The 16,266-nt window shown below is 38.0% G+C and overlaps 1 protein-coding gene across 1 annotated transcript; it reads right to left on the bottom strand.

The window, feature by feature from the left end:
- Positions 1-1,886: 1,886 nt before the first annotated feature.
- On the bottom strand, positions 1,887-7,998 carry LOC141002895 (uncharacterized). The gene is made up of 5 exons (XM_073474312.1): positions 7,768-7,998; positions 7,039-7,159; positions 5,254-5,459; positions 4,821-4,960; positions 1,887-2,400 (listed from the first exon to the last, which is right to left on the bottom strand). Exons 1-5 carry the CDS (start codon positions 7,838-7,840, stop codon positions 2,308-2,310), a joined length of 633 nt encoding a protein of 210 aa, XP_073330413.1. The 5' UTR covers positions 7,841-7,998; the 3' UTR covers positions 1,887-2,307.
- Positions 7,999-16,266: the final 8,268 nt, after the last annotated feature.

The raw sequence follows: 16,266 nt of genomic DNA, 5'->3' as shown, positions 1-16,266 counted from the left end.
CAATGGCAGGCACCATCCAATAAAGAGTAAACAACTACGTTAACGGGATGTCTAAAAAAAGAAGGTTTTGTAAATGTAGGTATTACTGTAGGTTTATTTATGTTTGCATACAAAGAGGAATAATATTTCAAAGTATTCCTGAATAAGTATGATCCTTAAAGCCTAGTTTAAAATGATTGGGAATTATGCTAATGTGCCGCTATTTACTAATTCAGTCAAATGTTACTAGCTTGTAAGTTGAGGAATGTAGTGTTATTTTTTTAAATGTACTTTAAAATCTTCAAAATGTACATTATAGTTGGCATATATGAAGTTTTGGCTAGTTGCTTCTTCTACTGTTTTACTCTTAACAGGTAAGATAAATGGTGCAACCCATTTAAAAATACACTAGTTAGGAAACACTTCCATTTGAACCAGGCAAAGTTTGGACTTACAAACAGCAGATGCTCCAAACTCCATGTATCAAAGTATAACGCAAGCTAAACTGATACAATCCCCTCAAAATAAAATATGGTTAACGACACTTACAGGAGCAAGGGTCAGAGCCAGTGCAAACCTTGCGTGAACTTTGCATCAAAGGCCGTTATCAAGTGCAGCGTGCATGCAGTTTAAAGTACTTTACATGATGATTTAAAAAAAGATGTGCATACAAACGTAGAATAAGGAGTACACCTGTTATATGTTACATTGGCATATTTGTGTATAACAGATGGAATAATTCCATCAGTCCATTGTAGTGTATAGTAGTACATGCAGTATTGTCCCTACTTTCTTTTTTCTAATTAGTTCTTGTCTGTATTGCACTCTTTCCTCACAGGTAAGAAAACCTCAATCTTTTTTCCGAATGTGTCATGAATGCTCTATTCTACCTCCTGCTTAAATCTATGATGTATCCTTTTTTCTATACTTGACCTAGAGGGCCTGATATTCTTTTGTTTTTAAAAGAATGCCTGTGATCTGTGTGAAAAAGCTGAAGATGTGACTAAAATCAGAGTTTATGCACAACATGGTGTTATATTTGTTCCAACAGATTTTGAGTAAAAGCACTGAAAAGTTCAAAATTCTGAAATCACCAAATGGCAGCTGATGTTGTCTTGTGTCTTTACAGTATGTGATGTACTGCAACCTGCTGCTGTCCTTTCACCTGGTTACGCAATACAAACAGTAGATGATACTATTACCTGCCTTTTAACATACATGCATTTGCTGCTGTAGGCCACAAACTTGTATCATTTCAGCTTAGTGACTGTATCATATTTTGTCCACATATTTACTTTTAGGCTTTTAAAGGGTAATTTAAGAAAAGGGATGTCTGAAATCTTTTTATTGATAAAATGTAATGTGACATAATAAAAGGTGACATAATGGATACTGAGAACAGACAAAGACAACAGAACATTCAAACATCAAGACAAAAAAGAAGGAATAGTTGATACATTTGATAGTGAATACAATTACTAACAGCAACATAGCAGGAGGACAGTCCAGCTTCGTTTTAATGAGTTATGTTTGCATGTATTGACTCCCTCCACTTAATTATTTTAGGTGACAGAATAACATTGATCAACACCCAGACATGTAGTAGGCTGGCCTGTTGCAGGTCTTTCCACCTTGAATCATTTCCTATCAGACGGAGGATCATCCACTGATGATTAGTAATGCTTTCCATACCAGTAAAGCCACAACATGCTGCTAGAGACTGGACAAAGGCCAACCAGTGACCAGCAAAACTGCATGATAATAAAGAAAAATGTTAGTAATAGTAATTAAACTTTAATGTGCAAGTGTGTAAAAACAAAAAGCAATGCAAATTATTATAATTGAATATATAATAAAATGAAATACAATAAATCAGAATCACAAAAAACGTATTTTGGTACCAGTCAGCAGATAAATGGAGATATACATCATTCAGTGTAAGCATTATATACAGTAGCTTCCAAGAGATGGTTTTAATATTAAGAATTCATTGTACATATCTATATAGAACATATATAATGGATGATACCATGGTGCCATATTGCATACAACTGTAAAAGCAGAGACAAACAGAGGTACAGTAGCAGACAGCATGGTCTCTTCAGACAGTCTTTGTCTCACCCTGCTGTTAATCTTCAGTAGTACAAGTATTTAAACTCATGTAAACAAAGAGATGAGCTGCAAAGCCAAATAAAGCAAAAGTTTGGAACTAGAATACCAGCTGCATGAGAAAAGCAGTCCCATAATGGTTCCAAATTTCATCCTGAGATGCCCGTTTTTTCCATCTCATTACATCCAGCATGAGGCCGGTGATGAGAGATGACTCTGCTAACCACAATAAATGTCGAAAGCTGGATTCCTTGGCAGAGGAGCTTTCCTCATGACTACATAGGTGGAGTTCTCTGGGCCTCCATTGCTTAACTGAAAGTAAGAGACAGAAAAGATACAAATTAGGGTTTTCTTTTCTTAATCATAGCTCAAAGAGTTAAAAACAAGCCTCCAATTCTGCTGAAGAGATTATTGTCAATGCATGGTTACAGACAATCAATGCTATTCCTGTACCTTTGACAGAGTCATGGAGGAATACTGAGTCAAAAGCCATACAAGTTACTACTTGTAGCTGCTATAGCTTTCTTTAAAAACAAAAAACAAACAAAAAAAAGCCCCAAAATTAGGCACCATGAAGCCTTGTTTGTCAAAATGTGGTAAACTGAGGCCATATAATTGGTATTTTGGAGTATCACTACTATGCTATCCTGCAACACAAGTTATTGCCCTAAACTTAGGCTCTAATGAAAGCTTAATAACAGAATAGCACAAACCTACCAAATAAAATGGTAAACTGAGGCCACAGCATTGCAATGTGTTTTGGCTTCTGGAGTGCCTCTATCTTAGTGCTAATCTAAGTTATTTAAAACTTGGGGATAAAACTAATAACATGTAGGCTCAAATGCGCAATGTGCAATTTGACATATGTGTTCCTCTCTCTGTTTCTGAGTAATGTGTATTGTAAAACCCTCTGCAGAACACTGTTATGCAATGAGCTGACGTCTCCAGTTTGTAGCGACAAAAGCAGGTATTTAAAGCCAACATATGGCACCAGTACTGGTGCCCCCATGTTCAAATAGACATTGCAAAAGAGCGCTCTTGGAAGCCCCTGTGGTTGGTAAAACATGATGTAGTGCCCTCTTTGGTGGTCTTCCAGGGAACCAAAATGACATAAAACCTTCAGTGGGAATAGTGTGATAAAGTGCCCTTGAAGGTGCCCTTGAAGTAGACAAAATGTGGTGAAGTGCCCTTCCAGCCAAAAATAACTTGATAAAGTGCCCTCTTGGAAACCCTTCCAGGGGAAATAAATGTGATAAAGTGCCCTCTTGGAAACCCTTCCAGGGGAAATAAATGTGATAAAGTGCCCTCTGGGCTGGCCCTCCAGTTCACTACAAATGTATCTAGACTGCATGCTGGTGCCCCTTTTTTTTTTTACCCCTGCCCCTCTATAGAGCCAGATCAAGGCCAAACGGTTTGTTAATTTGAAAATAAAATTTGAATAAACTTCACAATCTGGCATATTGTACTGCTCTTATATATTGATAATTGCCAAGAGTGGTCTGAAACAGCTTGTTAAATGTAACTTTGTCCTGAGCATCACTTAATCCACTGCTAATCAGGTGAATACAGTGTATAGAAAGTGTTGAGTCATGTTTCTCAAAGTACCCACATTTCCTGAAAGCAACATAATTGGGGAAGGCCCTGAGCCTTCTTTATTATGCTGTCACTCACAACCCCACGCCCCTTTCAGTTGATGCCCCGCCCCCAACACCAGATCAGAGCCCAAACTCTGAAAAAATAGGATCTGAAAGTGAAAAAAAAAAATCGGAAACCAAAAACATTAGATTTTAATGTGAAAAAATTCCAGAAGGACAAAAAAATAAGATCTGAGTCTGAAAACGTAAAATCTGCAACTGAAAAAAATAAGACCTCAAATATGAAATCATGTATAGTTGAAAATTGAAAATAAATATTTTTTTCAAAAGAATATCAGAATTAAATCAAAATTATATTTAAATTGAAATTAAACTTTTCCTACAATTATTTTTATTTAGAAAATGTTTTTGATTTTTTTTATAATTCAAGATCAAAACTTGAAATTTCAGTTTCAAATTTTAATTTTTCAATATTTTTTTTTTTAAATTAACAAACCTTTTGGCCTTGATCTGGCTCCATACCCCTCAAACACCATGACTCCGCCACTGACTCTAACCAATGAGTTTTTTATGCCTACACCATCCAGACCATAAGCATAGCCTTGTCACAACATAAAACCGAAAATTTAACCTGTAAGAAATGTAAAGTTTCAACATCCATTGCGGAACCGACGTTGTCAAGATTAATCGGCAGTTGGGTTGTGTCTGACCACCCAGGCATGTTAGCCCATGTGTGTCCCTTCCTGTCCTCCCGCATCCTTTTTCAACATGGCAGCTGGGTCACAAACTTTCATAACAGCTGAAACATACACTAAAATATGTTTCTGAATCTTGATTCATATTTTATATGCACTACATAGTTTTATAGTTCAATCTGAAATTCGTGAGCAGTGTCTTCGGATGCCGCTTTCTTTTTTTTCCTAATTTTATTTTGGTCTGAGGTGTTGGTGGTTACCTAGTGGAAGTGACTGTTGTATATTGAACCTATGAGAAATAGTAGTAGTATTATTTAGTATAAAAGTATGAAGTTGCTTAAAATGTAAAAGTTAAGTACTTTAAGTACAATATTTGATTTAAAGTATTGAGTTATGTTCCACTGCTGATTACAGACAATAAGTGAGATGGACAGATAGTCACCCTCAGTCTGATGTAGAAGGAGGTGATGATACAGCTGTACAGGAGTATCAGAGCCAGTAGACCAATCAGAATCCACCTCAGCTGATCAGACTGAGGAGTAGGAGGAGATGGGTGAGGTATATAGGCCGCTTCCTTTTCACCTAATAAAAACAAAGTCAGGTGATTTCCTGTTTGTACTTTACTACTTTACACAAATGCAATGTCAATGTGTTTGACAGATGCCTCTTTTACGTTTGGCACAAACTCCAACACAGTTCTAGTTACATTTAAACTTCAACAGTGAACTCAGAGCCCGGAAGATAACCCGGAAGTGAATATTGAAAATAAAATACAATTAAATATTTAACCCCCTGGAAACTATTGTATTTCACATTATTGTCTGATTGATTTGTATTATAGAGACACTGCAAATCTTCCAAAGGGTTAAACATACCTGGCAGTAGTGTGGTTGGTATCCCAGTCGCGGTATAATCTATATCATTTTCCTTCACTGTGAACTCACACTGGTATTTCATGTTCATGGCCTCTGGCTCGATGTTGAATATGATGAAAAGACTCTTGTTGGGATTCTGTTGACGCATGATAATGTTCTCACAGTCATCCCATCCCTTCTGGCAGAGCACCAACTCTTTGCCTGTCCTGAAAGTAAATAAAGACTTAAGTCTTCAGTCTTTAATTGGGTTAGTAGATGATTTAAAGGAATAATTCAATATTTTGTTAAGTACACTTAACTTTCTTGCCAAGATTTTGATGAGAAGACTGATATTCAATGGTGAAACGTAACTTAGTACATTTACTCAAGAGCTGTATGAGGGCAATTCTGACATACTTGAGTATTTCTATTCTGTGCTGCTTTATACTTCTCCATTACATTTATGCTGCTTTTCCACCAAAAATTTGCCGGTCTACACAGGTTTTTTAAACACGGGTCAACCTGCTAGAATTCTCCTATTGACACCATTCCTACTTCCCACATCCCAATAGGCCGCATCCCAAATTCAGCATCGGATGTTGACAAAGCGTCATCAATTCGTGCGGCTCAATTTAGCGTGTTCACCAGGGTCATGTTTTGATCAAAGCCGAACCGAGCTGAGGTGATAAAAGCCTGTGTCTACTTCAGAGTCAATTGACCCGGGTGTAAATGCAGAGTGTACACATTCCCATTGCACAAAAAAGCCTGGTCTTAGTGGGTTTAAGTGAACCAGTGGAGAAGGGGTAATAGAGAGAAATGTAGCCTACGTTTTACTCCACTTGCTAAACACTTGTCGGTAAAGCTTGCTTTTTATTTTAAGAAAGATATGATATTATTAAGTACTATATACTATAGGAGTAGGCTAAGTACTATAATTATGATAAATAATATTTCTCATGCTTTAAGTACATTTTGCTGCTAAGTATATTCATCCAACTCAAGACTTCCAGTTAGAAGTTTAAGAACTCATGTTTATAAGTTCTGAAGTGGTCTGGAAATATAAAAGATTGAGTTTCATTGACTTGAAACAATGAAAACTTCTATAGTTAGGTTAAGTCAATAAGAAAATATTTTATTAGTTGATTCCAATGAACGTTTTACAGTGTGTGAATGAGTTCTTGCACATTCATAAATAGTCCCATATTATAACCCCCCATTAAACAATGAGCTTTCCAGTCTTTGTGCTAAGCTAAGCCAACGGGTTTAGCAGAGTGCAGACATGACAGTAGTATCAATCTTTTCATCTTACTATTGGCAAGAAAACGTTCAGACTTTTGAAAAGGATTTCAAAAGGATATAAATACAATAAAAAGCAATAAAAAAAATCCTAACCCTTCAATGTGGAAGCAAATTCATTCATCTTTAAGGATAAGTTCAACCAAAATATAAAATTCAGTCATTGAAATGTAAATAAACAGCTAAAAAACATGATAACATGGGATCCTAGGACTTCCAGAGACTTTGATTTTGTCGCACAAGCTGCATGGAACCATTACATGTTTTTATTTTTGTTGATTGTTTGTGTTTCCTACAAGTTCCTAAAACAAGTCCCCATCTACATCAGTTGTTCAGGAGAATGCTGTTTTGCCATGAGGCTTCAGAAATGTTTTGTGGACACAGAAACCATATGACCTTCGAATAGGGGTGAGGGGATAATGACTGAATTTTTATTTTTGGGTGAACTTCCTTTAATTTTATTTCACAACCATTACATGAATACTAATATATTTACACCAGGATACATACGGTGGTATTCCGTTGAGTCGAATATCTTCCACAGAGGTGACGTTTGCGGTGTGTTCACAGCTGATGATGGCTAACCTATCTGAGTTTACAGTCCGATTGTGTGGCTGAATCACCTCAAAACCTGCTGAATGAAAAGTATTCATTTCATCAAAACATTCATATCTAACTAACTTTTCTTTTGCTTTCTAATTTTCATTACAGAAAAGTTTCCAATTTCATTTAAGAAGTTAAATCAGCTTGTTTAAGAAATCAAAGAGCAGTCTGACTGAACAGAGTCAAGATTTTTACTGTATCACTATGTAAATGTTATTCTAAGTGCTGTATCGTAGGCAGCTGGACTTGTTTCAGTTTCTTGAAGACGTTTCACCTCTCATCCAAGAGGCAGCTTCAGTGAGAAGCTTCTCGGATGAGATGTGAAACATCTTCAAGAAACTGAAACAAGTCCACTTGCCTGCAACGTAGCACTTAGAATTACCATGAACTTGATAACTAAGAACCTTCATCAACATATGTTAATGTACTGACTGTGGCTGCTGTGTGTCAGAAATGACTACAAATGAATTTACAACAAAGCTTATATAAAGAAAAATCATATGTCAACCAATGGTTGATCAGGGAAGTCACATTCGTTCTTTAGATGAGTTACTATTATCGCTCCTATCAATACATAAAAAAGAGAAAAGAACTATGTGACTTCCTGTAGACAGATGGTGGAATGAATAATCCTACCATAGCTTGGGTGGAGGATGAAGCTCAGATGAATTGTGAAGATGGTGAAGATGTTGAAGCTGCAACCTGACATCTCAGCGTTTCTGCTCCGTCTCGCGGTGTGTTCAAAACTGGATCACAGACACCAGTGTTAACCAACATTAGTCACAAACAGCTCATTCTGATGCTGAGCTCTCTATTAAACAGGAAAAAGGGGACTTTTGAGGTCGGAATAAACGCTGATCTAACCACAGCCAGTGCTTCTATGGTGCCTGCGTTAATTGCTGTCATACCTCTCACTCTACAGTTATCAACTGGAACTCAGCTTGTTTTTGTAGTTTCTGTGGGTGCCACTGTTTCCTGTTGCTAACTTTCGTCATGCGATGGCTTCTCATTTTCTTTCTTTTTTTAAGACCAAAAGGAAGTGTAAATCACACAATTTCCTGCAAGGAGTGTCAGATTTCCTGCAAGTTAGAGGCATCACCCCATCACATATACAGAGAATTAGAGCTCTTACGCAGTTGTCCCAGGGAGGAGGCTGGGGAGGAACCTTGGACCACAGGAGGGAAACAGAACAGAACAGAACTACCTGGATATAACTACAAAATAAAACAGAAAATAACTAACCAAAATGCAAAACTATAACACTCTAGCATAGCACAAGGGTCTAGATTCACTCAGTCTCCTGTTGGATTGTACAAGCTCCATTAAGCTAGGACCTATCGTTGATAACGTTTGGGTGGTTAATTTGTTATTATTTACTAGTTTTATTATTTACTTTTTTTTTCCAATTGTCCATTGTTGAACAAAAGTTTATTTGTTTTGTTTACTGTTATTATGAGCACTAAGATTATGATTACGATTTGTATTACTCTTTGAAAAAGTGCATTTTTCCTTTTCTTTCAGTCTCCTGGCTGAAACAGCATTGTTAATGCAAAATCGCAATTTGGTGTTGTTGGGCCCCACCACATGGTTCTAACAAGCAAAGCCTGCAAAAAAAACAAAGTACACCCAAACCACAGCTGTCCGGGAAACCTCAGTCACCACACAGCAGGCAAGTAACGATTCTCAGCTGGTTGTCAGTGATCGGATTAATTTCCTTCACTTTCTTTAAATGTTAAATATTGGGTAAATATGATCATTTCAAAGTAAACATCCCTTTTTGAGACTGTTTTCCCATCTGGCTATTTGTCCCTGATTCCAGGGTGGGGCCCCGAAAGTATTTATTTTTATGTATTATTTTTTATTATTTATATTAATCATATATTATTATTATTTATTTATTTATATTTGTATTTATTACTGTCAGTAAGTATTGGTTGCACCTGCCCCTACCAGTGTATCAACAATGTCACATGTAAATGCTATAAATAAAGTTTTTTTTGTTGTATTTTTTAAAGAAATTTCAGGTGCACATTTGGTATATGACTTTTGTGTACTTATGCAGGACTTTAAAAGAAACTGTATAATGCCTATAATTAGCTCTTTGTCATAAAACCCTGAATGTATATGATGTGCAGTATGTATATCCCCAGGAATATCCATAACCATGAATCCTGATTTTATAAAATGGTCTGTCAAAAAGGTTGCCACTACAGGATGTATTTTAGTATATCCATAAACCAAAAGGCCAAAAAAGAAAAAAAGGGAAAGCACTTTCAAGTCTAGTTTGCAATGATTAGCCAGTCAGTTGATTATTCCATCAACAGAAAGTCAATTTGAAACTATTTCAGCATTTGATTCATCATGTAGATCATGAAGCAAAAATGCTAAATATTTTAAAGTCCTGGTTCTAAAATGTGAGTCTTTGGTTTCCTCTTCTCTCTGTCCTATATTACTGTAAATGTAATACTTACTTAGTAGTTTAAACTAAGCAGGTGATTCAAGATGCCAAGTGTCTTCTAAGTGTGTGACAACATTAGAAACGTGTGTTTCTGGTTACAAAAATGATTGATGAATTTGAGAATTGATGAATGAATTATTTCTGAGATGTCGTCGGACAATGCGCACCAACACACCACACCACCTACAGACCACAGCAAATTCCTAGAATGTCAAAACTTACCTCCGAACAACAGCCTCCGCCTGTCAGTGACAAAAACAAGCAGTTTTGGAGGACCTAACTTTGATGGTTGGATTTGCCCCAAGGGATTACATTGCACTATGTTTCTTCATCTACTGGAGTACGGCACCAAAGTACAGTATAATCTGTTACACACCAAAACATGTAAATATAAGGCCCAGGTTTAAAATACTGGAATTACCCTTTAAGTAAATGTACTCGATATATGATATAAAATTACTCTCCTGCATAGACAAAAGTGTACTGGAAGTAGGAAAAGTAAAAGTACTCACTACACAGGCTGAATGGGTCCTGTCAACCTTATTTTGACCAAAATATAAAAACATTAATGTGCTTGTTGTCCCATCACTTGGATGTTTGAGCTTCACTGAACAGAATGATGTATGTGCAGAGTTTGACACTAGAAGGCTGCTTTCTTATTTATCTGCTGATGGAGGAAAGTTTTTTGTGCTCACCTTAAGTCTCACTTTAAAACATGTACTTACGAGCAGAATGTGTTGTGACATCACAAGTACTTTGGAGGCCAGTTGCTGTCCATTATGCAACTTACAGTATGTGGAATGTGGAAACTTGATGTGGAAACTTGAAACCTGCAGTGCACATACTCTGGCAATGAACTTTTCAGTGAAATAGAAGACATCTTTTTTCCTGCAGTTCAACTTCTGAAATGATAAATATTTGTATATTCACAGATTTTAGATTTATCAATGACTGACAATCAGTGGATTCATTTTAAAGGTCCAATTTGTAAGAACTCCCAACTCGTCAAGCACTGACCCTTTGAGACTGCAGCCAATCCTACCTACAATCTCAAAGCGTCAGTATTTGACGAGTTGGGACTGAGATTAAAAAATCAGCTTTCTTACAAAGTGGACCTTTAAGAATTTAAAAAGAAGGTTAATAAACTTATTTGAAGAAATAAATTATTCAAAGCATAGTATACACATGTCTGGGAGGGATCTTAACTATTTCATAAATGATTTATGGATTTACTGCATACCAATGCATATATGTTTGTATATGCTCATTATAGCTGTTTAAAATCTCAGTCTGAAAATAACTAGTCATTATTGCTTTTAAATAAATGTTCAGAAGGAAAACAAAATAAGATCTGACCTGCACTAGTGGAGTGCAAGTATGTAGGCTTTATAATTACAGATTAATTATATCATAAAAAGGAAATACTGTAGTCAAGTAAAGCACAAGAAAGTCTGTTCTTCAGTAAGTGTACCCGCTACCTATACCTGACCTCAGTGACAATGGTATCTGCTGACAGAGACAATAATTATCATTATTAAGTGGGATAAAAGGGAAATTACAGTATTTGTTTGTCTGTTAATGTGATTGTCTGCACTTTAGATTTCCTCTAAAGAAACTGATTGTAATGAGCTTTTAGAAAAAATCTTGATTTAAGTTCTTTTACACAACCAGTCACTGCTATCTGTGGTATCTGTGTGTGTCTATTGTCTGTATCAGCGTAAAATTTCTTAAAAACTGAACTCTTTGATATGATCTAGGGTAACTAGTGTCAGCAGTGTTAACATCCTGTTTTTCAGTGTTTGTGCTTCTGTGAAGTCTTTGTTCATGTGAGTCAAAGACAAGTCAAACCACAGACACGATCAGTTTAGGAGCCTGCTTCTTCTCCAAGCTTCACTGTCCATCACTGGGTTCTTTGTATTTGTCTTTTTGTTTTTTATATTTCAATTACCATGCCAACTTTCCATTGTTAGGCAAGTCAAATAAAACAAATTCAATGCTGGGGGGACATAACCACTGATGAGTACTTTTTTTGCGACGCTGGGCTCGATCACAGCGTTGTCGACTTAGGGCCCTTACCCACTCGTATCAGGGCCGGCAGTGAGCGTTTGTGGCTCCAGTATTTGTTGTGTTTCACACTGTTCGGATTCATTCAATCAGTGCATGAGCAGGGAATTTAGAAAAAGAAAGGAAAAGCACCTTCGGCCTTTCATAGTACCCACGATTTCACCCATTTAGTGCGGTTTCTCCCTATTTTTCGCCTTTGCCCCTTTGCCAGTGCCATTTGTAACTTTTTCGGTAATCTGGGCCCTCAGTCCACAAGTCAGTGTGTGTGTGTGTGTGTGTGTGTGAGCACTTTTTGGATAAAAGTGGAATGAAAACACAACCATTTACAATGCACTCATTTATATATAGTGCTAATTAGCAAATGTTAGCATGTTAACATGCTAAACAGAGATAGTAGCAGTAGTCACGGTCAGCTCGGCAGACTTAATACAAAGATTGTTCACAAGTCCCTGATTGTGAGTCCAAGTCCTTTGCATATGAGTCTGATTCAAATATTTCCAACTCAAATATTTATAATATTTATAATCATATCCTCAACATAACCACAGTAAAGATAGCAAGGCCCTGCTCTTCACTGAATGTGTTCCTACTCAAAGAATATATGAGCTTCTATCATCATCCTTAATTCTAAATTTGTTGAAGTGAAAATGGTATCTGGAGTCCCACAAAGGTCAATCCTTTTCTTTTTCTTTTACATATGCTCCTTTTGGCAACATTAAAAGGAAAACTCCTCTCCTATTGATTCATGTTTCAAATCACTCTCCACAGATGATCTTATTCCTAGAAAGAATTTGGTAAACTCTACTGATGATTTTCATGACTGGATATCAAGAGTTGACCTATGTTTCTTCAGAATTGCTTGCTGGTGGTCAAATATCTTCGAACTGGAGGTGAGAGAGCAGCCAGGGTTAGAACTCTGTAGCTCTTTCTGTCACTTTTCGATGTGACAAACTGACACTATGTCTTCTCTCAGAGATTGTCTCAAAATGTGAACCATCTTCTCCTTATTTTAACTATATCACAACTCCTCTTTTCACTATACCTTCAAGTGTTGCCATAGACACTTAATTTCTGATTTTGGACAGCATGAACTAGTTCTCATTGAATACAATAAGACTGACATACTTTTGGTTTGGGCTAAAACCCAGAGACAGGAAGTTCATTCACGCAGAGTCACTTTGGCTGGTAAACAGCCAGCAGGTCAAGAACCTGAAAGTCACGTCAGTAACATAACCAGGGAAACTTTTATCAGCTGAAAAACAAATCAGAGGTTAGATAACTCGCATCAAAAGCTGATTCAGAGGAAGTGGTTCACACTTTTATCTCAAACAGCTTACAGACTACTGTAATGCTGTTTTGATAAGTCTTGATAAGACAGACGAATGACAGGAAGGCTCCAGCTAATGCAGCAGCCCTCACACAGGCCAAAGCCAAACATGTTCTTCAATATTCTACTCATGACAGCGTAAAAGAAAATTCTTGGGGTCATTTTGATCAAAATGATTCTTTCTTTTGCTGAACATGGATGTGCTCTGTAAATTCTTTTGAACAAGTGAAAATAGATTAGGGTCAAGTTTGCCTTACATCATGCCTCCTTTCACAGTTCTGTCATGATTTCATTTTCTCAAATCAGTCAGATTTCTTTATGTTTACTGAGCCCTTGTTAAACCCAGGCAACTGTGTTGCATTCAATCAAACATGTCATCATTCTGTCGTGGAGGTGGACTGACTGTGATTCACAGAGACAATTTATACTTATTCTCCAGGAAACTTTTCCTTATTTGAGTCACTTGGTTTTGTGATAAATGGTGAGACCTCTTTACTTTGTCTTTTAAAGGTTATTTATGTGAGATTTTGAATATTGACAGCCGCTGAAAGTTTGACCCAAACAGCTGATCTGCGGTGTACTATAAATGATGCCATCTTCTCCTTGTCCTCATCATCCTCTTCTTCATCATCCTGTGGTGCAGTCTGTCTGTGAGCCCCCTGTACAGGACAGTCAGAGCTGCCTGTGGATGAAGGAAATGAATGAGGACAGAAGGAAAGAAGGTGAGTGAACTGTGAGCTCAGTGTGTAGACATGCAGCAGAGCGTCCTGATGTCACATTTGGGCGTCTCACCTAAGACATGAATGAGTGTGCCGTTGCCAGTGAGACGCAGGTACGGTGGTGGGTAGAAGACATCCTACAGCGGTACATATCTGTGTGTGTGACCTTCAGTCCGGACACTGTCAGCTCCACAGCACCCCCTCTCACCTGAGCAGAGCACTGCAACTGAAACACAAATAAACACATTAAACCTGACCTAGATTCAGTTAGAACATGGTGTCATTAATTGAAGTCATGTCATATGTTTATGTTATTTTCAAGAACGAGTGGTAAACTACAAATAGGTTGTATAAGAATTATTCCAAACAAGGCCAAAATTACTAATTTTTCACAAGAAAATAGGCAAAGATTGGAGGGGAAAGGAGGAAAATATGTATATGCCAGAAATCCAGGTTTTTGAATTCTGTCTGTGTCAAAACAACCTCAGAGGAGCATGTGCACTAATCTGCAGTGGTGTATTTTTATAATGTAGCAGCTCAAATTTGTCAAAGACTCGTTCATAAAGGATAACTCCTCCAATTCTACACATTGTATGTGTACAGGCTTTGGAGAATACCCTACTTGACCTTCCTCATTTTGCCATCATTTTATAAATTAAATGATTCTTAGAAATCTCTTGCTTTCTTCCTCTTAATCAACTTGGGAAGATTAGGATTATGGTAAGCTTTGTCTTTTAAAGGTTATGTATGTGAGATTTTGAATATTGACAGCCGCTGACAGTCCGACCCAAACAGCTGATCTGCGGCATAATACAGTGCGAAGCAGGCACAGCTGCACTTGTGCATAGGGATACGGACTTTGTGTGGTCGAGGGAATGTAGTTCCAAAGGAAAGGGCTGTCTATATATTTTCAAGTGTGCCTTTTTTTCAGTGACTAAGATACATCTTGCTGTTGTACTGTTTAGCAGCACAATGCTCCACTTCCCTGTTGGTGCTACATGCTGCTTCTCCACACAGGGGGAGAGCTGACAGTCATCTACTGGAGGTAATTCACTGACTAGGGAGAAGTACCTCATACAACCCCAAATCAAAAGACCCCAACTGTCACTTTAAAGGGACTTGGGGCAGGATCAAGAAATAAGACTCCATAGTGACTCGCCGGCCGTTGCGGCCGTTAGTGTAACTGCAGCCATCAGCCAAGCCGGCGTGGGAGCGCGCATGAGCTCTTCACAACAGTGCAGCTGATGCCGTCTCATCCCTGTTCGTCAGACGCTTGACGCTTGGTCAAGTGCCTTAATGTGAGATGCCAGACTTGTTTTGTATTTTCCAAGTCAATGTTATGACTGTAACTGAAAGTTGTTCAATAAAGTTTTTATTAAAAAAAAAAAAAAAAAAGCTTGGTCAAGTGCCCCTCGCGTCGATACCTGACGCAGGAGCTACCCCTTTGCGTTGGTCTTATCCGCTACACATGAAGCAGCAGGGAAGCTGCTCGCTGTGTGTAGCGACACACAAGCGCAGCGATTTACAGTTACGGTTGATGCAGTCTGAAGGCACGGGCGAAAGCAAAGACAGCATATCGGGGGACAGAGAGATCGTCTCTGATACGGGATTGCTGTGTGTTAGCGGCTAATGTTGCTACACAGACACAAACAAACCGTTAGCCTGTGGCTACATCCAGCTGCTAACGTCACCTCCCGGATAACAGGTTGGGCTTTCGGTCCCATATATAAAAGGGACATATTTCTAACTATTCGGTTTCAGAATAAAGGACCGTGGAAAATGTGCAGTCTGTAACTACTCAGTGTTACACAGCGGTGGACTAAGTTACGCGTTTGCAGCTAACGCTACTTTGCACGTTAGGTCACTCGAGTCCTCGGTGATCTCATATGATTTTCAAATCAAGCTCTAAACATGATCTGTAATGTTTTCTTACCTGGTTACTAGGAAATGAGCCGTGTCAGCATCTGTTTTCAGTCCCAATTCAAGTTGAAGCTGCCTCCATGAGTCGAACGCGTATCCGATGTTTATTCAGGTGCAGCCCGCTTTGCTCGTAATTTTGTTTTGACTCACAACATGCCACTGATAAAACCTTTGTTTTCTTCTTAGTGTGACTTTTTAGTGGACTTTGTGTGGTGGTGGGTCGTTTGCTGGCTGTAGCAGAATCCATTACTACCCAAACACTAGTTTGGGTCCGCTGCATTTGTTTACTTCCCGTATCCAAGTCGAAAGCCGGTCGAGGACGCGCATTCAGTGTCATCTGACGTCACGTCCGCAGGACTGCGCGGGAAATTCGAGCCCGAATTGCAGTACATTATGCAGCACACAGCCTGTTCAAGGCAATGGAGAGATACGTGGGTGGACTCATTCTTTTTGGTTTTGAACGCTTCATCACCCATTAGCATTAAAAAACTTAAAATGCATGTTTATAATTTCACAGATCCTGCCCCAAGTTCCTTTAAGAATAAGTGTCAGAATAAAAAACATAGTAAGGTCCACACTGTCAATTAGTTGTTGTCATTGTGAATTCACAACCCTATAAAATGTTCTGCAGCTGCTACTTTGAAATG

Source organism: Pagrus major, chromosome 9 (genome assembly GCF_040436345.1).
Source record: "Pagrus major chromosome 9, Pma_NU_1.0".
NCBI lineage: Eukaryota > Metazoa > Chordata > Actinopteri > Spariformes > Sparidae > Pagrus > Pagrus major.
The sequence above is the reverse complement of the archived record's forward strand: the minus strand, read 5'-3'. Positions and strand labels throughout refer to the sequence as shown.